Source organism: Echeneis naucrates, chromosome 1, assembly GCF_900963305.1.
Source record: "Echeneis naucrates chromosome 1, fEcheNa1.1, whole genome shotgun sequence".
Lineage (NCBI taxonomy): Eukaryota > Metazoa > Chordata > Actinopteri > Carangiformes > Echeneidae > Echeneis > Echeneis naucrates.
In genome coordinates this window covers 10660267-10686861 of record NC_042511.1, presented here as the reverse complement: position 1 = coordinate 10686861, position 26595 = coordinate 10660267, and the positions used below count along the sequence as shown (strand labels likewise).

The window sequence follows — 26595 nt, the reverse complement described above, 5'->3', positions numbered from 1 at the left end:
CATACAGCGACCATGGAAATAAAATTCTTCAACCTCAGTAAATCAAATTTCCTACTGAAGGCTTTGCATCGGTGTAACAAGAGAGTAGTCATCACAGTGGACAGTAAAATATGATGCCAGCAGGAAGGTTCAGCCTCTCCTCACCATTCATCAGTTCAATTACATCTTAAATTTTAAAGTTTCTGAGCTGTCATAAACTAAACTTCATAGTTTCCCACTCACTTTGATAAATTAAAAGCATGGTCACTCAGCTGCCATGCTACCAATGGAGTCATTGACAATCGAGGGAACTGGAAAAATAAAGAAAATATAGTGGTGCATTGATTTTCAGGCAATATCAGTCATTTAAATGACAGTGCTGCAAAAAATGTACCAAAAAAATGGTCATTGAAGAGTACAAAATTGGGTTTGTGATTGGTGTGTGTGTTGGCCCTGTGATGGACTGGCGACCTGTCCAGTGTGAGCTGGGATTGGCTCCAGCAGCCCCGCGACGCGGAAATGGATAAAAGCGGATGAAGGTGAGTGAGTGAGTACACCACTATCTGTATCTGTATCTGTATTCATAAGGGGTGGGGCTTAAAGCGGAAATGATTTGAGTGCCTGAAATTGATATGGGTTGGTCAGACGTTGCTATATTTATTGTAAGCCTCAACATATTTTTATTTATAGCTTCATTTTTGTTACACCAAAGAAAGAAGAGCGAGCCGACCGGAAAAAAAAACCTGACCCGGTGAAGAAACGCGATGCGGGCTGCATGAAGCTGTCTGTCACAGAAACACAGCTTCTGTTACCAATCAGGTTTTTACCCCATCACCCCATAAAGAGGGCAGATTTAAAACGTTAGGGTTATAAAAAGCTGTTTTAAAAGGATGGTGTAGTAGTGCGGATGTAGCCTAACTTTTTATCTATCAGGTTAAATGATGATCTTACCGGAGACTCCATCAGGTAGATAAATATCGATGTATGTCACCTCCGGCTATTTAGTGGGATCATTTCTCCTTGAACATGAAGGCAAGCTGACGTTTTTCACTGTACCGTTTTTTCTCCGGTACAGCTTGCGTCTTAAAATACGCATCTGACATGTTGAAATAATGTTTTAAGCTAACTTCTGGACAGTGTTTTGAAATTGTGCCGCCAGTTGTTTGCTCTTTCGGTGGGCGTGGCTTTCGGCGTATGACGCGTTGCTCTCTGTCCTATCACAGGACGCCCTGAGGAGGCGTTTCCTGCAGTCCAGCAGGATATTTCCGTCCGTTTGTTCTATTTCTTCAGCCACATCTCGCCAATTTTTTCCTGGTAGCCTCACTCTGCTACTCGCAAGTGCTTGAGTTTGTGCAAATTTATATTATCCTGTAATTGTTTTTACTGTTTATCAACCTCAAATTTCAATTGGAGTTTACAGCAATGTACCTTGTTTCTTTGTTTTTATTCTCAGACATCCTCACAATAAAGAATCAAAAGAATGAAATAAAAAACGAAATTAACTGCTGCAGCCTCACACAGGTAGGAAGCAAAATATTACAGTATCAGCAAAGTGACTAATTAACATTTTTTCATGGCGTAAAACCAGATGACACTCAGAAAGCAATATAACAACACTACTCAGAAGAGTAATTGTAGGTTATATTATTTACTATATTAGAGACATTGGGCAGTAACCAAGTAACCAAATGATGGGTCCAGAATACATTACAATAGCATGAGTAAACAGGCTAACATGCACAGGTCGAAAAGGCCACCCTGCGGTGTAACTCAGCTTCCTTGTCTCAGGAATAATTCATGTTACATTTCACAGAGAAATACGCTGAGACACTGTTTACACATACAGGTCTGTAATAGCCAGACACAATCTCGCTCTCTGTGGTTTAGGTTCTTTGAAGGCTATGTTTCACAAGAAATGATTTCCAGGCATTCTAGTTTTATACCATTTAGCAATCAAATGATTATGCAGATGCACAGACATAATAACCAGCTTCTGTTTCAGCAGCCGCTTAACTTTGGTGCTAGGCCGAGATTTTAGATTTACGTTTATGTATTGGCAATAACTCTTATGGTATTGGTCTACATTTATTTTTCTTCTTGTGGCCTTAACTTGAGTTTTATGTGAAACAAACCAATATTGGGAAGTAAGGTAAATAAAATACAGACAGAACCTAAATGAGGAATGAATTGATTCAAAATCTGGTTTCTCACAGGCGAGTTCACACATCAGTCATTGATAAGATGAATTTCATGGAGTGTTCCTCTCTTTTTTCAAAGGTGTGAGGAAATGCCTGAGGGAAATGTGCCTTTTCGGCTTTACAGTTATTATCAAGATATCTTAAGCCTGGTGTAAGTGCACTGTTGTTCAAGATAAAATATGAATCAGAATAAAAGATAAATGTATACCTTTGAAATCAGTTCGAAAAATTGTGTTAGTGCTGGTGGCGGTGCAGACATCTCCCCTGTGGACAGAATGACATGGGTATTCGATGTTCGAGGAAAATCTATGCTGCTCCCACACGTCACAGGACAGCTACACCTGCTGCAAACATAAGGTATTTGGTGTCTGTGAGGCTGCAACTGAATCCACTGAATCTCACAGGCCGAACTGGGTAAAACGATGGTGATGGCTTTCCTTAAATCTGGGTTGAGTTGTAAAAAAGGGCTACCCGAAAAGAGGTGGGAAGACGAGATGGACAGATAAACCATTCTTACTATAATTGCGTTGTTGATTGTTCTTGATCAGAAATGTGTTGTGCCTTTGCCACCGATTGGTGACAGGAGCCCTGCATGGCACAGGCCTCTTGAAATCACATCTTATTTCTTCAGAATTTCCACCAATCTATAGATGCACCAAGCTCCTCCTGTCAACCCAGCCTCTGTCTGATTCTGATCACTTGTGCCCACAACAATTTTCTCCATTGACAGTTCAATCAGGATTGAGAATAAAACATTATGGATTTTGCTTGAGGCAGTGTGGAGTGTAGATGAATTAATTTATTAGTTTTATAGTTTGGTGAACAAGTAATCTTCACCATACCATAAAAAATACATGATTCCTAACTGCACTAGGAATGGGTTTGTAACTCTGAGATTTCTGTCTTCACCAAAACACAACGGAGATTAATTAAATATACCTAGTGGCACAATAATCATTAAAAAAATAATAATTTAAATCATTCAACAACTTCAAATTCCAAAGACAGAATAGTTCTTACAAGGCCAAATAGTTGATGTTTTTTTTGAGAGAAGAATAGTAACAAAGTTTGACATGCAAACTAGTTGATATGCAAATTCTTAAATTGGTCACAATAATATGAAAAGCAAAATTAAGTGTTCTCAGCAACCAATAACCAATATTTGCAATGCATGAACTGAACCAAATTAATTTTAATTATTCAGGCGGATTTGATTGGCAAAAAAAGAAAAAGACAAAAAAAAAAAAAAAACAAACAAACATCTGAGTCCATGCTCATCCTGCTATGATATTATTGAACGTCCATAACCAACATTAGACTCTGTAGGCCTCAAGACTAAATAAATAAATAAATGAATAAATAAATAAATAAATAAATAAGGTTGAGACTCTCAACCCTCTTTTTTGTCTGCTGTTATCCTCATCAGGTTGCAGATTTCTGGTCTTATTAATAGTTTGTGAAATGATTCAAAAGGATGCACAAGGCAAGACAACCTCAGAATAATTATTTCTACACTCTTATCTTTCGTTTCAACCTTGTCACAGCTTGCACCCTGATGTTTAAATAATGTCTGTAAATCTCAATGACAGTTTCAATGTGAGACACTGCAGTAACAGAAAGCAAAGCATAGGTTTTCTGCCCCCCCCCCCCCCCCCCCCCTTTTTTTTTTTTTTGATGTGCACACTTCCTTCTACAGCACTGCAAGCGTAACATTATGCCACCCAGAAAGGCTTTGTGCATTAACATCAAAGTGCAAACAGTTCCACATACACATAAAAGTACTGAGGAAAGAATCAAGGCCTGGAAGTTATGGAAATGATAACTGCCGCATTATAGGCCCCTGTGTCCCACCCAATTACTATAAGTCACTTTTATAACTCCTAATTAAGTCTCCTATAAATTCTTGATGCATCTATGTACAGTGCTCTAAATCAAACAGCTTCTGTTGGCATCGCCTTGGCATATCCCATATGCAGGGGAAAAGGAGGACTGGTTTTATACCCTGCAATTTATGGAGCCTGCAAAATACACAGTGGTAGGATCCCATGGAGTATAGAAGTATAGAAAAAGGACGATGCAAATGAACTGTCTGGGTTGTTCTGATATAAATGTTACACAAAGTACAGTTAGAAGTTAGAACGCTATTGTTTGATAAAACGTTTAGTGACCAAAATTGATTAGTTGTTCATCAACTAACTGATTAACTAATATGCTAATCAATTTTCCCAGCATGAAACCCTCGTCATTATCAACTGCCTTGTGAGGACCTTTGTTGGGCAAAACATGCCATTTGAAAACAGAACCTCGACTTGAATTTGTTTTTCGCTCCCCATTTTAACAACAAAACAATAACACACTCAATCAGGAAAATAATCAACAGGTAATTCAAATAATTGCATAAGCTAAAGCAAATAAGAAGTTATATTCACTCATCAAAAAGCTTTAAAAAATTCCCACCATTCTGTTTTTCAGCGACGTTACCTTAACACTAAATAAATGGGGAGGGTTGCGGCAGGAAGGATATCTGGCATAAAAACTGTTGCAAGTCACAGAGCTGACTTGCTGTGGCGACCCTTAAATAGTGAAAAGCCGAAAGAAAGGAAAAAGAAAAAATGTCCACTGAATAGCTAAAAAAATGAACTCACCAATCTCAGCACAACTCACCTTACAGAAAAAGTGTTTACCTGAAAACTGCAATATTTTACTTTGATCACTCAGTCAAATTAGTCAGATCACTCAGACTGGCAAATCAATCCTAGAGAAAATAGAAGAAACCCTCTATCAGCTGACTTAAGTATTGTTGCTTGATCTTCAGATAAAATCATCTAGATGAAAAACTAAACTAAGATAGCTTTTGAACTTTTGAATGTAGGGATATTAAGTTAGCCTTTCAAAACGTTCTGATAGATAAAAGCTTCACATCAATGGGATTACTCTGCACATAACAGAATACGAATTATGCATCACTGTTTCTCGAGCTAATCGCTAATGGCATTTTATCAGAGTATAAAGTTTCATGTTTCTTTCAATCCAGCTGCAGTCCATGTATACTTGTAGATCAAAGGTATGAACCACTTTATTGACTTCAGTCTAAAAACGATTTTAGATGCTTTAAAGCTCGCTGGAGCGTCGGCTGAAGCCTGGCTGAAATGTTCTCAGTCCCGTGTAGTGAGTGCACACCCAACAAATTAAAACATGATCCTCTATGATTATCAATGTCAAACACTAATGTGTTGTCAAGTCTAACAAATGGATCCCCTCTGGTTTTCTGTGTACTCTCACACTGCACCACCTCTTCTGCAGTAAATCCTTGTTATGCTATCTTGAGGCCTTATAGATACATAACAAGTTGTAGCAGGCCACACACCTGCCTCACACTCAAACCAGTACTGTGAATGCTCTTAGACAACTCTGAGAGGTGTACTTGTGTTCCTAATTGCATTGCGCTGACCCAACACTGTAACAGTATGTGCTGTGTAACAATTTTGCTTGTCATTTCAGCTAGAACTGCATAGCTTGACGTATCCATTCAGGCAATAATTTCTCTCCATTTAGCAATAATTATGCTGTAAGTTACTAAACTCATATGCATGCTAAGAGACCCTATTATCTTAATTGTGCTAACAAGTGAACTGTCTGTATTGTCCTGATCATGTGTTTCACATTAAAGTCCATTAAGCACACCCTGGGAGGGCAGAACGGCTGCAGCCTGATGGAGCACAGCAGACCTGCTGCAGCTCAGGACAAGGAGGGTGAGCACTAAAGATACCTGCCATCTGGAGAGTCATTGAAGTGAAAAATGCACTGCAGCAGCTGAGCAAACTTTTTGGCTGAGGCTCAATAACACCGTTGAGGCAGACAGACCATCGGCTTTGAAGGAAGCGGTTTGGTTAACAAACAGAATTAGGAGCTGCCATTCTAGGTCTATGGTGATCAAACTGTTTTTTAATTTGCATGTTTTTGGTCTGCTGATTAACCTCTGCTCGCTTACTTCACAAATGCCACACGGACAGCATAGTCAGTATACATTCTGAATCTCAGAAAACTTTATAAACTAATTAATTGTATGCACAGAGGTGCCAACACTTGACAACAGAGTTTTGTTTTTTTTCCCTGCTGTAATAAGATGCACAAAATACGGCTTGATATTTCCATGTAACACTGATGGGCGTATGTATGATTCATGTCTCTGTAGACTTACAGATTACTCAGTCTCACAGCCTCTTGCGTTAATCAGGAGATGAAAAATAATAAAAGTGGTATGTGATTGTTTGAGGACTGAAAGAGCTGAGCTCATGTGTGGTGTGCTGTGAAACTGAGTAGGCACTCCAGCCAATTTTGACCTCTGCACATCTGCGCTGGACTAACAAGACAAGGTCAAATCCTACTATGTACCTGAAAATTGTTTTAAATTGTGACCGAATCGCCACCTACTGAGACTACATCTTAACCCCCGAGTCCGTCCTGAGCCATTTTCAAGCTAAAATCCAGATGTTTGGCTCTATGAAGTTAATATGCAACTTAAAAATAGTAGCTATTTTTGGTTTGTTTTTCTGAAATCTCCGCTGTGCCATACATTAAAACATAACGGTGGGGAAATAGAGAACTAAAGTTTGAGTCAAGTTCTGTCAGAAAAAAGTGGAAATCATTTTTATGATAGTCACACATGACATTAATAGCATCTTCAACAACAAACTGATTAACTGAGTATCAAGAATGATATGATGGCCGTACACCATCCATTTAGAAACTATATTAAGTATGACAGAGTTTTAAATGGCACTTATTTAGCCCACAAAAAAGGTGTCGGATGGCTTTTACAATGACAGAAAGTGATCCTGAAGGTAAAGTGCTCATGGATATAGACTCGCTGCTTCTTATTAAATGAGATTTGAATTAAAACAGCTTATATAAACAGAATCCTTCAATGCCAGAGTCTTCAACTACACAGACATCATCCATATTCGGAATGCTGAAAAATGGAAATGGTAATTCTTTTTTTTACGGCTTTAATAAAAAAGAAAAAGAATGAAAGAAAGAAGAAAAAAAGTAATCCTGAATAATGCATTCTGCTTCTTTCCCTGAATACTTTATTGCGCCTGATGTCCCCATTGCATTTCTGAAAACGTTTAGCCAGGATACGATTTAGCTAGAAATAATTAACAGCATAAATTTGCATTATTAGGGTGGATTAAGTCAAACAATGTTTGCATATTGAAGGACTGAAGGGACTGTGCAGCTCTATCAGAGAGGCAGCTCTGCCAGTTCCTCTCTCAGTTCAGGTGGGCCGATGCATTCCTGTGACAGCACAATATTCCTATTTTGTCTGTGAATCAAGTATGCAGACACCTTATTTTAGTTTTTCTCCCAGCCCTGAAAAAGATCGTGAGCATGGCTGTTAGTATATGCTAGAACAGTGATGAAAAAGATTGGCAGATACATGTAGCAGCGATATAGTATTTCAATCTCCCCTTGAGCTTCAGCGGTCACAATCCGAGCATGAACATTTTCCTTGACAGAGCTTTCTCTCCTTTCCCAGGCTCTCTCTCTCCCTGCTAACAACTTCTCTACAACCCTGGCAGATTTAGTCAGCTTATCCAGATGTTCCTACACCTGTTTTTGTACTCACCAGATTGAAAATTGAGGAAAAATCATTTAAAAAAGAAATTATTTTGACTAACTAACTTGAAATTAGTGTCATTATGTGCTCAGCTTTGATGGTTAGGGAGGAACCCAAAAAGACAAAGTCGACACTTCATACGCAAGAAATGGATGGACCTGCCACAGTGCACATCCATAACATTAAGTTATGATGCAGGAAGTATAAATGGCACAAACAAAAAGGCACTCATATGGTAAGAACGCAAACAACGATGAAAGGAAAATATTGGAGCCTTCTTTGCAGACAATGCAAGCTACTAAAGTGAAAAACAAGTTGCCTGTCTGTGATGCTGAACATGCTCAACTAGATGAGCCAATAAAAACATCTTCATGATCGGACTGGCAAATACATTTTGAAACATTTAGATCGATAACATCAACAGTCTCTGTGTTTCACACGAGATAGCTCTCTTTTTGGTTTCACTCCTTCATGAACAGATGCGCACTCGAACCCCATTTGTGCCAAGGTGATGTCTGACAAAAGCCTCCTGGAGGACTTCATGACTTCTTGAGGGAGCAACTGGCAGCAACAACATTACCTTAACTGAAAATGACTGTGTCAATTTAACTCAGTCATCATCATTAGTCAGGAGAAGAGTAATTCAGCTCATCCCCATTACACATAAGACAACAATACGGTAGAGGGACATCATTTGGTGCAACGACGGGGGGGTGATGAAGAGCTCACTGAAATGAGATTGGATTTAAACAAGTGCTGCCACTGTCCTAGAGCCTTACGTGGATGCTCTTTGAGAAGATAGGTATAGTGTGCATAATGATGAGACACTTAGTTCTCCTACTGTTAAGATTTATGGGCTCCATGGTCTGTTACGGTCATTAGAGGAATCGTGGAGGGAAATAGGGTTGAGCCTATATGGGCTTGGGAGGAAGTGGAAATTGCATGGAGGTTTTATTATGGTAACACAGCAGTTTTGAATCATAAATCTTTGATCCTTTCCTCCCTATTTGTGCAATGGCATCCTATAATGGAAGACTCCCTATAATTTCACACTCCAATTAGTAAATTACTAAGGCTGTCCTAAAATGCAAGTCTCTTGGCAGTAATAAAAAAAGAAAGAAAGAAAGAAAGAAAGAAAAACAAAACAGGTCGAATCTGGCTAACCAAAGAAAACGTTAAAAAACGTTACAAATGTGTGATTGCCCCCCGAAACTACAACAACACTGAAGAAATAAGGCACATCAGGAAAAAATATCCCCTTGAAATAGCAACTCAAGATTGTTTTTGGATTTTAGCATAATGTCTGCAAGTAAACAAGAAAAACTTGAGTCAGTAGGATGGTGCTCTGGCATGGGCCATGCAAACATCAGCAAATTTAACCGCCACTGAAACTGAATGAACGGGACTCCTTGGACATTTGGAATGTGTTGAATAATTCATCACATAATTGGCCTAAGTCAACAGAAACAATCGCTTTAATGTAGCCGACAGTGGAAAGAACTGCGATTGTTGCTGTGTGATTTTCAGATCATGTTGAGGGCAGTGGCAAAACCGAACCTGGCATCTTAGTGTCATTCCACATCAGCAGCGAATGAAATACTCTGGCATGTATACAAATACAGTTCCACCTCTGGTTATTTGTTGGTCCGATTGGTACATATATATCTTTCAAAGCAAGACTTCAGGCATGTTCCAGTCTTCCTTCTAATCTGTCTTCATTGCATGCAGAGCTGCATCTTTTAAACATGCAAGGCAGAACAAACCAGTTCGCCATGACCACCAAGGAGAAAAATAACGGCCCCTGCCAGCACTCAGCCGAGGGCCGCACTGAAGCTGTAAGAGCAGAATCCAATTGTTGGAGCTATTAAAGTAAGAGGCTTAAGTGTGAGACTGGATCTTGTTGTGTTTGGTTTCTTTTGTTTTATCAGTTTTCAGTCTATTGTGGCACCTCCATGTAACTCATCCATTATCTATACCCTTTATTCAGGGGCCAATCCCAGCTGGCATTGGGTGAGGGCTGACATACAGAGACTACAGATTCACACTCACTCAGGCCTACGGGCAATTTGGAGTGTGCAAGTCTTGGACTGTGGGGACAGCAAAAACAGGTAAACTCCACGGTGAAATCAAGCATTGTTTAGTCAGTAAGAATTCATGTTTTTGTTGATATGCAGTGTGGCGGCATAGCAAGAAGGTTGTAGGTTTGATTCCCAGGCCTGGGTGGGCTCCCTCTGGGTAACTTAGTTTCCTCCTGGAATCCAAAGACGTGCATGTTTAGGTGGGTCGGTTACGTTAAATAAACTGTGCATCTCTGTCTGTCTCTATGTGTCGGCCCTGCGATAAACTGGCAACCTGTCCAGACAAAATCTAAACAAAAGCTAATTTGGAAATTGTTTTGTCTTCCCGGGTGATGTCATACATTTGACTGTATACCCAAAATGATCAATTGGGGCTACTTTTGACTAAAGTTTAAAGTCTAAGCCACTTATAGCTCACACTGAAGAACATATGTTTTGGCTACAGAGGGATGCCAGTTTCATAGCTAATGCTTTTTGTATATTCTCTACATGGATGAGCTTTACAACAAAAACAAGCAGTAAACAAACAAAGCTGAAACTGTTTTACCCTTGTTTTCTTTAGAGTAAGCCTAGAGTAAGAGTAAGAGTAAATCCAGGGCTGTAGAGTGACTCCTGAGCTATATGCAGGATGTGAATCAGTCAATAATGTCTTCCATGAGCTTTCACTTACTGCAGGCACTTACTCTATTTTTATTATTTCTATCTGTCTTCCATCATCCAGAGTGCACTTCCAAGAGTGACAATGTTTTTCCGTCTCAGTTTGGTTTAAAATGTTTGTTTCCCCCTAGTTGCCCTGAGTTTCTGTACGCTGACATACTCATTTGTGGGATGACACAGACTAAAATAAATGTCATAATTGCCTGTAGCCCCTACCGCCAACCGTGCAGAACAGAAATATGCAGACCATCCAAGTGTTTCCCTTACCTCTGTTGAAATGATAAGAGGGAATGGGTTTGGTTCTAGGAAGTGATTTTAACGTAGCGTGTCATATCAGAGCTCAGCTCAGCTGCAGCATCAGTGAGTCTGACAATGAGGGAATACATAGCCAGGCCTGTTTGAAAACTGATAAACAAGCCGAGAAACAGATCAACTGATATATATTCATCTGTTTCCATGCCAACGGAGGATGTCAGCAAAGCCCGTATAAGAGATAGAAATGAGTTACTTAATAAGACTTCAAGCGTGATCCATCAGTCTTCATTTGCTCTCATTTGTCGGTTCATTTCCCCCCCTCTGTTCCTGAGTCCCCACCTCTCAGTCTCACACACACATACCTGCTAACAGCCCCTCTCACCTTCAGCCTCTTTTCTCTGTCGCCCAGCCCCTTGACAAATATGTTTCTCTTCCATCAAAACATAAACATTCTCCTTTCAACGACTGGCTCCCACAGCTCAGTGAAATCAGTGGCCATGTAGGTGACATGTAGAGGTTAACGTGGATGTTGAAATATCACAGGCTCCTCCTTCAAGTCAATTAATTCTCAATACCTTCAGAGGGCACGGTAAGTTTACTAAGGTGAAAAGGACTCAACACATCACAACCTTCCCCATACCGGATGGCTCAGACAACATCTCAAAGTGGTATAAGCAATCAGATTGACAATGTGTATTGTGAGTACAGCATGCTCACACCTTTACTAAATGCCATCCACATTGGATCACAACGGCCAACACAGGTCTGAACAAGGCCTTAAATGAGTGGAGGTAAAGTGTTTAATGTTTCAGCTTTCAGATTCTTTTCAGAATATCTCCTGTCACTTTCTCTATGTACCAAGGAGTTAACTTAAAATCCTTTCCAGGAAAGCCTGCCAGGGGGTGGCTCCTATTCTCCTGAGACAATTTTGTCTTACCTCTAAATGCAATCGTTGGCTTATAACCATGCATTTGGGCGTGGCCATTCAGAGCAGCTCTTGGCCCTTTTTTTTTTTAATGTAGGATGTGTCATTGATCCACTGTCTCTACTGAACAGCAATCTGCCGCAATGATTTATTTTTTTTTTTTCCAACAAACCTTGACAAAAACAGATGCGATGTCAACAGCTTTTGCCAAAGTCCGAAGCCAAACCCAGGACTGCCCTTAAGTTATAAAACTAATTTTAGCACAGCTTCCCCCGACAGTGCAGATCCACCCAATATTAGCTCATTTAACATCACCATCCTGGCCTCCTGAACAATCTGTGACATATTGTCCATTATGAGTTGGCACTTAATTGAAATGACCAAATGGGGTTGGGAAGCACATGGCTTTGAGTCGGACATGTCGGGCCCTTAGGAACATAATGGCCTGTGTGGTTGTAGTTCACACACTTTGCACTTTGCAGCTACACTGCAAAGGGAGCCATTAAAAAATGTTTGCTGTGTAATTGCACGGAATCAAGTAGTAAATAGAAAAGTAACTACTTTACAGTGCAAGAGCATACACAGAGCGGTTTTTAATAATGGCTTTTTTTCTCCAATGAAAGTTACCAGTCATATTTAAAAACTGAAATCTTAAGGGGTTTAACAAGCAAGGGAGAATTTTCTTCATCTGACTGATGATGAAACATTCCACCATCAGCTTGGCAGCACATCTCCATCTGCTGTTTTGAAAATGGAGTGACAATACATATCTGCTATTCCACCAGCACAATTTACTCCATCTGTTCCAGCTGCCAGTCCTCGCCATGCAGCCGACACTGCTTCACTGTAGCCATAATTTTCCTTTGACTTTGAAGACCCCCTCATTGCTTCATCATGCCAGAGCAACAAAGCACACAACCAAACACTTCCTGTTGAATCGAGCCACGCTTGACCTCCTGCCACCTCTCATTATCTCACTCTTTTTAAAGTTCATATTCCTCATGTATAGAATCGCTTGCACAGATGCACTTCCCACACAGTCTGAGCCTTTCAAAAAGCATTATAAAAATGAAGTGGTTTGTTGTTGTCTTTTCTTTTTTGGCACTACTGATTGTTTTTCTCAAGCTAATTATAACCCAGACCGATTTGGCATTCGTTTTTTTTTTCTGCTCAATATTTAGCATATGTTTATATCTTCTAGAATTGACTACCTATAGAATAATTTGGTCGTGATCTATTGTATAATTACTGCTCCTTGCAGAGGCATCCATCTCCTCAGTATTGACATTAATCTTTCCATCGGTAGTGGGACAGCTCAGTTTCATGCTACACGCTGGTTAAGTCCCATATGTGTTCCCGTTCAGCCGGAGCCATATAGCTGATGCTGTCATTGAAAATCCAGCTCACTGCTACACAGCCTCAGCCTTAATGGATTGCTGCTCCTTCAGTGGAAATACAAACACTTAAATTAAATGTTTGTCTGGACCTGGAGTTTGTTGTGTGCCGTCTTAGGGTAATGTAATTGCATTGCAGCATGAATTTGCACTACATTTCTATTTGGATGACTCTTTATGAAGTAAGAGCTGAACCTTGACAGCCCCTGTCCTTATAAAACTCAACACTCAGAGAGTAAATATATACCCTCGTTTCTCTGAAATGAATGTTTGGTTATTTGGTGCTTGGGGTTTAAAAGAAATGCAAGGATGGGGGAATTTCAATTTTATAGTGCTCAGCTAGTGCTTCAGTACACTGGTCAGAAAGTGGCAGACCAGCAAGTAATACTGTGTCAGGGCTGTGCCCGACCAGTTTGGTGCCCTAGGCAAGATATTTGGTAGTCGTAATTCCATAGCAGTAAATGCATCTACTGCATCATCAAAAGACAGCTGTTTCGAGACCTCATGATTAATAGTAATGATGGCAAGTCCGCTGACATTCTTGTCCCATGGTAGGTCTGAAGCAAGATTTTATCAATTTTAACTTGGATCTGGTGGCGTGACGGATGGCAGCATGTACAGTGGCTCGGAGTTCTGCCTATGCCAAGTCTGTGATGGCTCTAACGATATTTCATTGTTTTTTATAAGCAATGACGATAAACTGCTGAATTGAAATGGAACTGAAATCAAACCAATGACAGCAGCACAGTGGCACAGTGGTTAGCGCTGTTGCCCCACAGCAAGTGGGTCTGAGGTTTGATTCCCAGGCCTGGGGCCTTTCTGTGAGGAGTTTGTATGTTCTCCCTGTGTGGGCTTCCTCCCACCGTCCAAAGACATCATGTTTGGGTTAACTGGTGACTCTAAACGGTCCGTAGGTCTGAGTGTGAGTGTGAGTGGTTGTTGGTCTCTGTCTGTCTCTGTGATGGACTGGTGACCATTTATACAGGGGTGGTTTCTCAGGGCGAACGTATGCAGCAGAACACTTAACATTAAACCTTCTTCTTCATTTCAAAAAGTATGGCTTAGAATACAAAAACAGCAGTCTTATGAACCTTAACAAATGTTAAAAAACATTAATATTACTTTACACTTTCAATTTATCGTTTTGTTAACCAACATTTGTGCTGATAAATAATATTCCATATTTATTCATTTTCTGAAATTATGTCAAGTGACTCATTTGCTGATGGATCAGCTACCTTGGAAATGCTGCAATGTAACATTGTGATTATGCAATTTTTCATAAACCCTAAACCAATTAATCATATTATCACCTCTGTCTCTTTCTCATCCACTTCTTTTCTTTTTTATTACCAAAAGTGAGCGCTTGAGGGCTTTTCCTTCCAGGTGATGAGGAGTCAGTGTCACTTAAGGTAGAGGCTGTCAATCACAAAACTGCAATGTTTACTAAAAACAGAAATGGTCAGGTAGAGTGCTCGGGGAGAACTATATGTACTATTATTGTTTTGTTGGGCTTTCTTGTCTAATTTTTTGAATAGCGTTATCATAAAGTTCATATTAATTGTGTGCTGGACTGTCACAAGAGGCACTCGACTCGACCTTGAACTGTCACTTATTTTACAACATGAGCAATAAAACAGATAGCTGATAAATGAATAAATCTTATGGCCATTGCAATTACTGAAATATCCCAACTATTCAACAGATAGGTTAATTGGTCGAACAGGCATCCATGGTCCCAGAGGATGAAATGGAAGGATTTTGAGATCCCCTGAGTGATGCTCTTGACCGACCACCATGTTTTAGAGAAGTGATTATATGGATTTATCGGTATGAAAGTACTACTTTAGGTATAATACAATCAGCACTTCAAAATGTTCATTAATCAATGACAGTAATGAAATATCTCAACAATTACACCAAAGACTAAGATCATAAGATAACCTAGTTGCTATCCTTTTGAATTTTCCTGAGCACTGTTACAAGTTGACATTTGTGTATTTAAATGTCCTGTATACGACAGAGAGTATGATAACCATGCTTTTTTTGATCAGATTGCATTGGATTGGACAGGCTATATTAATGTCAGAGTACCAAAGTGTGCAATCCATACACAAAATGCATAGACCAACAACAAAATCAAGAGGCCTAACTTTATTAGGTCACAATGAAAAAGTTGTCGCTCCCTGCTCAGCCCCCTGCTCTTCCTACGAATACCCAGCAACCAAAATCGCAGGATTAGGTTTTTCTGACCTGAAATCTGCTGCATTTCTATTTTATTATTAATGATCATTCATCATCATTTCCTCTGATGATTGGCTGAATTTTTATTATTGATAGAGGTCCAGGGGGGCGCCTGAGAAAGAATTTCTTTAACCAAGACATCAGAAAAGCCTATTTAAGTGACCAAAAGTTACACAGGAATAACAAAACAGAAAACGATAACATTATGTCTTTGGGGGAAAAAAGAAATGAATCATTTCACATAATGAACACGGTGTGATTACTGTATACAGTCACTTTGGTCTTGTCTCTGATGCAATTATTGGCCGATTACTACACACAAGTCCATTAGAGGGTCAAAGCCTTTTCTGGGCCTGAGACTTCAGTAGAGTTTGGGGGAATATTTATTACCATGTTGGAAAGTTTTTGTTTTCAAATCCATATTGTTGCAATGAAATTGAAATTGAATTGAAATGACATTAACATCTTTAGCATTCCTAAAATCCTACTCTGATAGATCTGCCGACACACCATAAGACACGTGTAGCTTTCACGAGCTGAAGGGCTCAAAAAAAAAAAAAAAACCCCATTTGGTTCTTGTCTGGGATTTACTTGTTTGGCATCCTGCCTAATTTTTTTCTTTTTTTCTGAATGTAACACCCAATATACTGGGAGCTCAGGAGCTTCAGAGGGAATAAACTAAGATATTTATTTTATGTATGGAGTCTCTCCTCTCTGCAGTTCTTCTGTATCAGGCTGTTTACATAACTCACTCAGTTGGCAGCAGCAGCAACACTGGCCTTATTCTCATAAGCCAAACTTGAGACTACATCAATGAGTAATTGTCTCCACAAACCTCTCACAGTCAAGAGATAAGAGCCTGGAAAGGTCAGTGGGAGTTTTAAATCTAAAAATACTTCCACTTACTTACTCTGAGAGGGAACTGACCTGAATGTTAATCTAAAAAAAAAAACAAAAAACCCAAACCATTCAAAAATTACAACAAATACGTCACCTCAGTCTATTTGTGCTGACATGGACTCGGATATTTCACTAAAGAGTTGCACTCTCGCCTGAAAGATAGGTCCTCTGGGCTGCACTTAACCACAGCTAATCACCAACTTACAACTGATTTAATTTAGAGTGACCCAGTCTGGAAACTATTAGACGGTTGCGAGGGTAAAAATGAGCATATTAAAGCCTCTCACTGCTGGCTCAGTGGTCAGGATTAGGTCGACTTAGGAAACCACAAAGATCTGTACTTTTACTGAACCAGATAGGGAGCAACAGTAGTCCTGGAGTAGTACCTGCAGTATATCGATGAGACGATGAAATGGATCTCATGCCTGGGTCTCTAGCTTTAGCTTTGAGTACAAGGTGCTCTGAAAATGACACCAATTATGGTCTCATTAATCACTTCCTCACTACCCACTCTGACCCTGGCTACCAATTGACAGCCTCATGAAAGGTCACCATCTTATAATTATTGCTAAAAGAAATCAAGTTTCCCCTATATTCTACTCAACTATACATTTATTTCAAAGCCCAAGAACCAAGTGGAGGGGAAGAGATTGAACCAACGGCCCTCGAGGTAGTGGGTAACCTACTCTAGCTCCTGAGACACATCAACAATTCCCTACACGAAGATGAAATAAAATAATGCATATATATATTATTTTTTCCTCTTTCCACAAAATGTGAGCTTCCTGCGACCTGCATGTTTGATTTGCTCACAGTTTTACTTCGAATGCCCTTTCTGACGCAAACGTGTCATTGATCCGGGCTCGGGACTGGCTCTGGAATAGCATTCGTGGGCAAATTGTGACTTGAGGTCCTCGTCATGGGATGGAAACCAAGTCTCCTGCATACCAAGCTGGTACACTCACCATTATACTAACGAGGCATTAAAGAACATCATTTGCTTTGCTGACTTTTCAGCTTTAAGATGCACATTCTCACACATTGCTAGATTACGGCTTAGCCTGACCTTTTATTGCTGCTGTGAAACTTTTTACCTGACAGAACGAAGCAGGTTCCACCGAATGATATTGAGTCTCATTTTGTTGTTTCAACCACAGGTTCACCTCGAGGCTGTTTTCTTTTGTCTTGCTTATTATTTTGTACATAGACAGCTGCAGGTCCACGAATAAGAGTAGCTACCTGGTGAACCGGAGTCTGATCATGGTGGTACCCTAACCAACTTTGTAAATTGGTGTGATGACCTTTTCCTAGGCAAAAACAAATGAAATTATTATTGACTGTAGGAAAAACAGTATTGACTATTCATCAGACGATTGTTGAAATTATGGACAATTTAAATATCTGGGCAGGTGTTCAACTCCCAACTGAAGTTTGACTAAAATATAGACATTATTATCAAGCATAGACAGCAATTAATCCACTTACTGCAAAAGCTGAACACTTTTATTGTCTGCGCCACTGTGCTGTGTGCTTTTTACTCTTCAGACATTGAAAATTTCTGGTATAATGAATTGTCAGCCGCTTGAACAACATTGTTGAGTCCTGCTCTAGAATAAACAGAGTCCAGCAGAGGGATTTAAGCTCACTCTGGGTGAAACAGGTGGCCCAGAAGGCGAAAGACATAATCCGCAAACCTGATCACTTCCAGGTAATTCGCTGTAATGTCCTTGGCACTTCAAAGCAAACGTCACAGAGTTGTGCACCGCTGATCTGCATTCCCTCGCACTGCAATTTGTACGCCCCAGTTGTTGTGAGTGAGTTTCTGCATTTATTGTTGCTTTAATCTGCCATTCGGCTATGAACTGGTCTACAAGCGTTTTCACAGGCATTGCTACTTCACACCAATCCAGCTTGTTCCCAAACTTCACGGGGCTGGTTACTGTCTAAATTAATCTTGCCGTATCCGAGGACTTCAACACACTCAACTACAGTGAATGCGCTTTCTCATGTCACCATGCAGTGAGCTCTTAGGAACACTGTAGTACTGAAATGTTTGAATCCTAGTTATCTTCCCATGTAATTGCCAACAGGGAAACATTTTTGATGACTGGCTGTACCTCCTGTAGGCTGATCAGTGAGACGTGGAGGCTGTTAGTTTTGTCTTCCCAATCCGCACTGGCAGTAACAGCTTGGGAAATCGCCCATAATCACAACTAAAATCCAGTTATCACCGTTTCCAACATGCACAAGGTGAAATTTCAAAACTAAAATGTGAAAAGAGAAGAAATCATTTCAAAATAGGGCACCACTGAAGAGCAGGGGCTTAAACTCCACCTGGTGTGAATTTGCGAATGTGCCTGAATGGATTTATCAGTTTCAGCCTTTAACTTTCTACTGTACCACCTGATGTATGATTCATGACCGAGTCATATATTCAGGGACATCAGGAGATGCTACTGCTCTTCATTTTGGGAGTCAGTTTCATGAGACAGGCTCGCCTTATATTATATATACTTATGATGTAAGCTAGTGAGTGCTGCTTTTAATTAACATCAGGGAATCAGGGAAGACTGTTTTGGAATAGACTAACAGCAGTGAATTATGAGTAGCTTTGACTCCGTGAAATTCATTTGAATAATTTTGTGTTTTGCCCAGAACCTTGGCAGACACCTTCACTTTCAACTTCACTCCTACCCAGAGAACTGAACTTTTTGAACCTGGCTACCTGGCCTGTCTTAACAGTTTAAAATAGCAGCAGCGCAGTTTTCAAGCCGATTTTTAGGGCTGGAGCAGACTAATACCTCCCAAATCAAGTTAAGCTTCCCTTTATCTATTTTTGCGCTCTGTGACCTTAATGTGAGCTAGATATTAAAGAAAAAAACTTAGCAGGATTAATAAAATGAACCGAATAAAAGAAACAATTCAAATTTATATAATAATAATATATTTATACAATTATAAATAATGAATAATTATAAATAATTAAATAAATTAATTTATAGCACATTCTCAAAAGCTAATAAATACATTCAAAGAGTCTTTTTTATAGTCTGTGTGACTCCAATTACATATACTTTTGTATACTTTAATTGTTCACTGAGGAAAAATATTATAACTCTCTGCTGATGCACAAAAAGAGAAAAAGACACAAAAACTCTTTAGGTCATCTGTTCATGCCATGAACTTTGTCAAAGCCTTCGCGTTGACAGGTTTTATACAGCCACCAGTCATCCCCTGCTAGGGGATCATTTTGCCGCTCTGGTCATAGTCATTGACCTTAATGGCCGACCTTTGCTGGGTACAGTCTTAGAGCACTGTGTGAGGTGTGTAGCGCTCCATATTGTGTGACAAAGCCAAGTGAAGGTGACACTGTAGTGAAGACTTTTAAGGAAAGTGGCTGGGATCTAACAGACCGCCGTTTTTAACTACAGCTCTAAAGCCTAAACAAGCAAGCCAGAAAAAAAAAAAAAAAGACACAATAGACACACCTGTGGTGTTACGGCTTGCATGGCACATCCAACATTATCTACATGTACACAGCATCACTTCCATTAGAACAACACACTGTTATTCTGGTCACCACTGCACAGCTCTGAACTTTTCTGTTTTCATTGTATTTCTACTTTTTTCAATATTTCTCCCAATTTTTTCACAATATTCTTCTTTTTCTCTGAACTTCACTCAATTTTTGAACTTTATAAATATTTGACTTTCATTTCAGATTTCTTTCCAGTGAGACATTACATCGTTTGAATGAATGTATCATTATTTTAAAATTATAGCCTTCTGGATAAAAAAAAAAAAAAAAAAAAAAAAAAAAAGGAACAAACCAGTAATGAACCCAGTATTAACTGAATATCATTATTTGTCACAGCAAAAAAGGCGAGGGGTTTCTTTGTATATCCTGGTATTATAGTACACCATACATCATTCATTACTATTTGAATTAATATGGAACTGGTTTTCACTTGCTTTGTCATTGGTGAAGACTGAATTGTTCTTATATCGGATCATTTTTAAGCTGCTTATCTGAGTGGTGTGCGTTACATCAGCTGAGCGGGTTGATGTAAATGATACTAGAGGTGTCTTTCTGTGTTTCTACTGATAGCATGTAAAGAATATCAGAAAAATGTAGCATCTTGACAAAATCATCTCTTATAATGTTCTTAAGTGTGGCATTTAGGGGACGTCTGGAAATTATGATGATAAAAATCCACCAGTGCTACACTTTAACTCTCTGAATTTCTCCACTCTCCGCATGCAGATGGCACAGTTCACAAATTGTGCCGCCCACTACCACATATAAATTTGGTTTACACTTTTTATTTAAACCAACTGCAGCAGTGCAACAAAAGGTGTTATAGCAACTCAGTTTGGATGAATTTACTCAATTTAATTGACATTAGCAGCAATGCGATGAGCAAATCAGGAAGCCAGAAAGTTTATCATGAAATCATTATAATATGAAAGTGCAACATAGGTTCATGTGAAAAAAACAAGGCATTTCTAGTGATAGCATCTCAGATAAAAGTATAGTTCTCTCACTTTTTTACAGGTAAATAAAGACTGAAAGAATGTTGTACCATCAGGCGATGAGCCAAAATGAAAAAAATGCAGTTCTGATAAAAATGTTCTGGTGAAAATGTCTTGTAGTGCAGAAAGTAGATGATGTCAAGCACAATCTCACCTTCTGGTCGTGACTGTAGGCTAAGGCCCAGTCTTCTTCAGTAGGATGGAATAAAAGACTAAGAATGTAGAAAGTGAGGCGGTACTTCTGGTAACTGGCTCCCTCGTCAGAGCTGATGAGCACGCTGCTCTCAAACTCCGGATCTGTCAATACCATAATCTGAGAGCGGGAAAAAAGGGAGAGAAGGGAGGAGAAGAGTGTGCACACGTGTATGAGTTTTGAGGAAGAGAGAGGAAATGGTTTGAAGGGTGTGTTGAGTAAAGAGGGGGGAAAGATAGGGAGATGAGAGAAGGCAGAAGAGAGACGTTAGAGGCAGGCCAGCAGTGTCAGCAAGAAATCCCTGGCTTTTGGCAAACGTCAACCGAACACTTGGCAGACAACTTCACTATATTTCCAGCTTCATTTCATGAGTGTGACTCTTGCTCTTCTGTTGCCATGGCTCTGAGGCTCTTCCTGTGCACGTGGAGTTTTTATCATATCTCTCCACATAAAAAAAGAATATAGGCGACAGAAATAAGAGGTAAAATACACCCCCAATGTCACCTGAAGCACTCATTTCCTACTTTAGGATATCTAAGGATAAGACGATGGAGCCTGTAGTCAAGTTACAATAAAGCGCTGTACAAACAAGGGAGTGTGCAGCCAGGCATTAATTTACATATATAGTATGTTGTTGTTTTTTTATGAGCTTGTCCTTTTAAATGTCATTTCGTAACACTTCTCCTTCCAACAAAATTCAAATTTAAAATTTAACAGTGCCACATTGGTAGCTTGAATTTCACGCTTGGAATATTTCTGCGAGGGCAAACGGTGACTACTGAATTCAACAAGAGCAAGAATTTCACAATTCATACTTCGGTCAGTTAATGACATTAAATCTGGGGGAAGGAGATAAAATGACCACATGATTTCTTCCTTGACTAGAGGAGAGGTGTTTGAAAATGTGTGCAATATATTTTGATAAATATATCAGACTATTAAGGACATGTATTCCGGTGGAAAGTTATGAGAGTAAAAATGCATTGGGGAAAAAAAAAAAAAAAAATTCATTGTTAAAACATTTACCTGGCAATTTTTCCCAATACTTACAATAAGCTGTCACCTTATATCGATAAAAGCGTTTTTGATGCTCATTCTATTCATATGTTAATCTTCTCGGGTGTCATATTTCACAGGTCCCATTGTAAAACTCTTGTTTTATCATTAAGCAGCCCGAAAACAAGCTCTGACAGGCCAGATCAGTTTAAAGTCATGCATGATCATAAATAGAAAAGCTTTATTGTCAAATACAAGGTCTGTAAATTCAGAAATGCAAAAAAAAAAAAGAAAGACCGAGTTTGACAAGAACCATATAGGAAAAAAAAACAAACATATATATCATCTGTTTTTAACATTAAAGCTGAATTAACAGAATGTTTGGGTCCACCTTGGATCAGAGGAACAAGCAGGGGACAAAACATCCTTAACTAATATTTCAAATATTGTTTTAACATCTTTCTGCATAATTGACCAAAGCAAATAAGGTCCACCGGGTGGATGAAGACAACATGGCTCCAGCCAAAGCATCAGAACATGAGCCGAAAAGCTCCCAGGAACTGAAAAGAACTGTTGGATGATAATTGATAGAAGAACAAATGTTGGTTTATTAGTACAAGGGAATTTCCTCTCATTGCAATTATACTTTATTTGAATTTTAACATGAAAATTTGGAGGTGGTCACAGTGGTCTCCTCCCACCATCCAAAGAAGTCATGTTTGGGTTAACTGGTGGCTCTAAATTGTCTGTAGGTCTGAGTGGTTGTTGGCCCTGTGATGGACTGGTGACCTGTCCAGGGTGGCCCCGCCCTCACCCAGTGCGTGCTGGGATTGGCTCCAGCACCGCCCCCGTGACCTGGTAAAAGATGAATGAATGAATTAATCAGCCTGAAAGTGTGTTGATTGAAATGTTTGCCTCTTAGTATGGAGAATCTACAACATCCAGGAATCTGTATGAATTATGGAGCGGAATTATGCCTCGCAACTGCACTCCTTCTCCAAATGGCAGTGTTTTTTCCTGTCAATTCAATATGAATTGGAAAAACACCAGCACATTTGTCATTGACAGAAATCCAAGCCCTCCTTCCACAGCTCTAACCAGTCACCCGCCTTAGTGGTGATTTAGATAAATAGTTTTTCATTAAGGACAAATAAACAGGCAGCACTACTCAACCTAGATTTCTCACTGGCCTGGGCTCACAGATTTTGCTATTCATTACCTGTCACTGCGTAATGCCAAAGCCTCCTGTTATCCGCAAGTGTCTTTGGGACTTGTCAGATGTAATTTACACTTTTTCAAGCAATAATCATTTTCTATAACATTAGAGTAAACATCACAATATACCGTCTCTCAAGCTTTGATCTTCACAATGTGGTCTTTCAACACTGCTAATGTTCCCACAAAATATTGTCACGATCAATATACGCTTTTACTTGCCTGTAAATGTGAAAGCAGCATTACCAAACTTGCACATTATTGTAACCAGCCACTTTCTGGCTTTTACCTTTGCAATTCGAGTAAACCCATAATCAATTTGAAACCAAAAAAGAAAGCGTGTGATAGGATCAGCAGCCAATCTCGACCTTGCCTACTAGAACAATCGGCCTCAAACAATCGTCGCTCACTTCCAAAATCACAGTGACCAATGGCATTAGCAAGGTCTGATTAAGATTTTCCTCACAGCATCCACTCAGTGTTTTTGAGGCAGCTGGCCAGTGAGGAGGGTCAACAATACTAAATCGATAGAGGTTGGGAGGATAACCTTTGTGTTTTATCAGACTGATGGTGAGCTGCACATAAGCTGGAGCGCAGAGATAGAATCCGGGAGTTGTTGGATCATGAGGTAAGTGGCTGTATGGATCAGAGACAGCGAGAAAGAGACACCCTGCAGCAAATGAATCACAGCACACCAGATCAATTGAGCTTAGTCTTTGACGAAAGGTTTAACGGAGAGCTGTCACTGCAATATGCTCATTAACTATGGATGAAGACTTAATCACCCACATTTAGCTATCATGTTTTCTTTCTCTAGCTCTCTCAATGGCATTTTAACTGTGCACGTCTTCATTTTTAAATTAACCTAATCTACAAGCCATTCAATCAAAACTGTTCACCGACTGAGCGCGGCCTAAGCTTGGAAAAAGACATCAGAATATGGCCATGGTGATTCATTGGGAGAGTCATTTTCATTGGCTTTGTGCTAAATGTCATTACAATCATTCAAATCTATAATGTGACATTGTAAAAGGTCACAGCTTCAACTTATTCCTCGGGCAATGTAAGTGAAAAAAGTCTACATATGCTAGTACAAAGTGAATATTTAATGATTCTCCTATTGGGGTTGCAAGAAATAGCTTAAAGAGCAGCAAAGATTATATCTTAGAGTGAGTGATTAGGCTTCAGGACTTCTTTTCATCCAGAAGGACACAGTCAAATGGTAAATAAGGCCAATCAGATGCACGGAGAGGCAACATAGGAATGTAGCTAGCATACAGGGAAACTTTCATCCATCTACAGGACGGCAAATCGAAATAAATAGATCAGAGATAAAGTGCAGAGGGAGAATTGGCCCAGGGAAGAGTCGGAGTCCAGCCACTGGAGTAAAATATTCTAATGACATTGCCACTAGTTCTAAGCTGGAAAAACTAACCTACACAGAACTTATACAGAAACATGGCCAAATAATGACTCATCCTTTCATTCATTCATCTTCAACTGCTTAACTGTTTTGGAGCCAATCCCGGCGCGCACTCAGACCTGGGGACAATTTAGAGTCACCAGCTAATCCACACATGACGTCTTTGGGTGGTGGGAGGAAACCCACACAGGCACAGGGAGAACGTGCAAAAAATGATGAATATATAAATGTAAAAATGTTTTATATTTAATGTCCTTTGCTGTTATTTACATGTTGCACATTTTGTGATACGAGTGTAGTAAGTCTCCACATCAGAGAAAAAGAAAAAACCTTAGGGAATTCATTTCTGCTACCCCCTTGATGTAGTATTAAATTTCCTTGCCATGAAACAGGCAGGATGACTAAGAAGGACTGAATCATGAGGAATAATGAGCGCCAGCTACGATCTGCTCCTCACGTTGATGTAGTTTACCTCAACAGGCCCCGGGTCCTATAAACTTTCATCCCATTAAAAAGTACTCGGGGTCACTACCTTGGTTCGACATTGGGAGAGTGAGGTTGATAAATGCAAATTCTTTCACAACTCTAGGTATATCTTCATCATAAGAATCCCTCTTTCTTTTCTGGAAATCTGTTGGTTTCTCTCTCTATCACATGTGTATATATATATATATATAAAGCACATGATAAAAGTGCATAAATGCATAATATAGAAAGAACTCCATAGCTCCATTACTTTTGAGGACCATTGAAAACGTACAAACTTGCCACACTGAGAGACAGGAAAAAGTGTTTTAAAAGCAACATGAACCATTCGAATGCCGTTATCGTTCACCTCCATGACGTATGCATCATGAGGAAATAGGAAGCTGCTGACCGCTAGGTGTGTCAAAGGAACAAAATAACAGTATGTGATAGTATGTGAAGTAAATGAACACATTATCTAACACATCTGACTGGCAGTTAAAGTTAATCTGAACAAGACTGTTATGCATACTAATTGAACATCTTCAAACATAATATTGAATGGCCATTACTTCATCACTATTAGGATTTTGTAATGTTTCAAAATGTAGCCATAAGTGGCAGCGGTGACTATCATCAGTGCTTTTAGAAGATCATTTGGACAAACAGTAAGAAACCTAAACAGACTGAAACATACACCTCTATAATACTGTGCTAAATACAAGAAACATGATGATGACTAAATGCTGGAATTAGAAACCAAATAAGCCAACCAAACACATTATCAGTACACAAAGAGAAGCAAGATCTTAGTCTGTTAAGAAATCAAATAGAAAACTACATCACTATGCAACTAATTAATGCCTAATCTATCCTGAATCTAAAAAAAAAAAAAAAAAACAACAACAAAAAAACAAACAAACAGAAGAATAAAATAAAAAAACATTTTAAGAATTAATTAAAAAATAGTTGAGGAAATAGAATATCTTTCATTTATCTGTCTAATATGAGTTCAAAAGGGAAGTGGTTTACTGCTCTAATTCCAAAAGTGGTTTTGTTACAAGATATGACCATGAAAAATCTTCATGGTCTGGTGGAGGTGAAATATCAGGTCAGTAAATAAGAAATGTATTTAGCAGCCAGCATGTTTTAGGCTTTACATGTGAGCAGTAAAATGAAACCAATTCTGAATTCATCAGGGAGCCAAATCAAAAAGGCATGTACAGGAGCGAGAGAGCGACAGCAGTGAGTCTGACAGCCAGATCAGACTCAGAAATGAGCTGTGTAGCTCTCTACAGCAGCCACAACTGCTGCAACATCTCCCTAAGACTTCCACTTCCATTTCTCCTTTGTGCTTCCAAACTGCAGCTGATGAGCAGGGAAAGATTAACAATACGGCGGCAGGAAAAAAATAAGATTGCCAATGGAGTGTGTCATTGTTGGTTAATAGAAAAAAATCTTGATAGAGAAGCCGACGTTCATCACATGAAAGCTCTTTTTTAGACCAATCCATCTATTCA

General features: G+C 39.4%; 1 protein-coding gene across 1 annotated transcript in view; it reads right to left on the bottom strand.

Moving 5' to 3' along the window:
* The window catches only part of sorcs3a (sortilin related VPS10 domain containing receptor 3a), a 167217-nt gene that overhangs the window by 45711 nt on the left and 94911 nt on the right, over nucleotides 1-26595 (bottom strand). The window contains exon 5 of the mRNA XM_029517248.1: nucleotides 20938-21096. Within this exon, the coding sequence (XP_029373108.1) occupies nucleotides 20938-21096 (159 nt within the window). The remainder of the gene's footprint in view (nucleotides 1-20937; nucleotides 21097-26595) is intronic.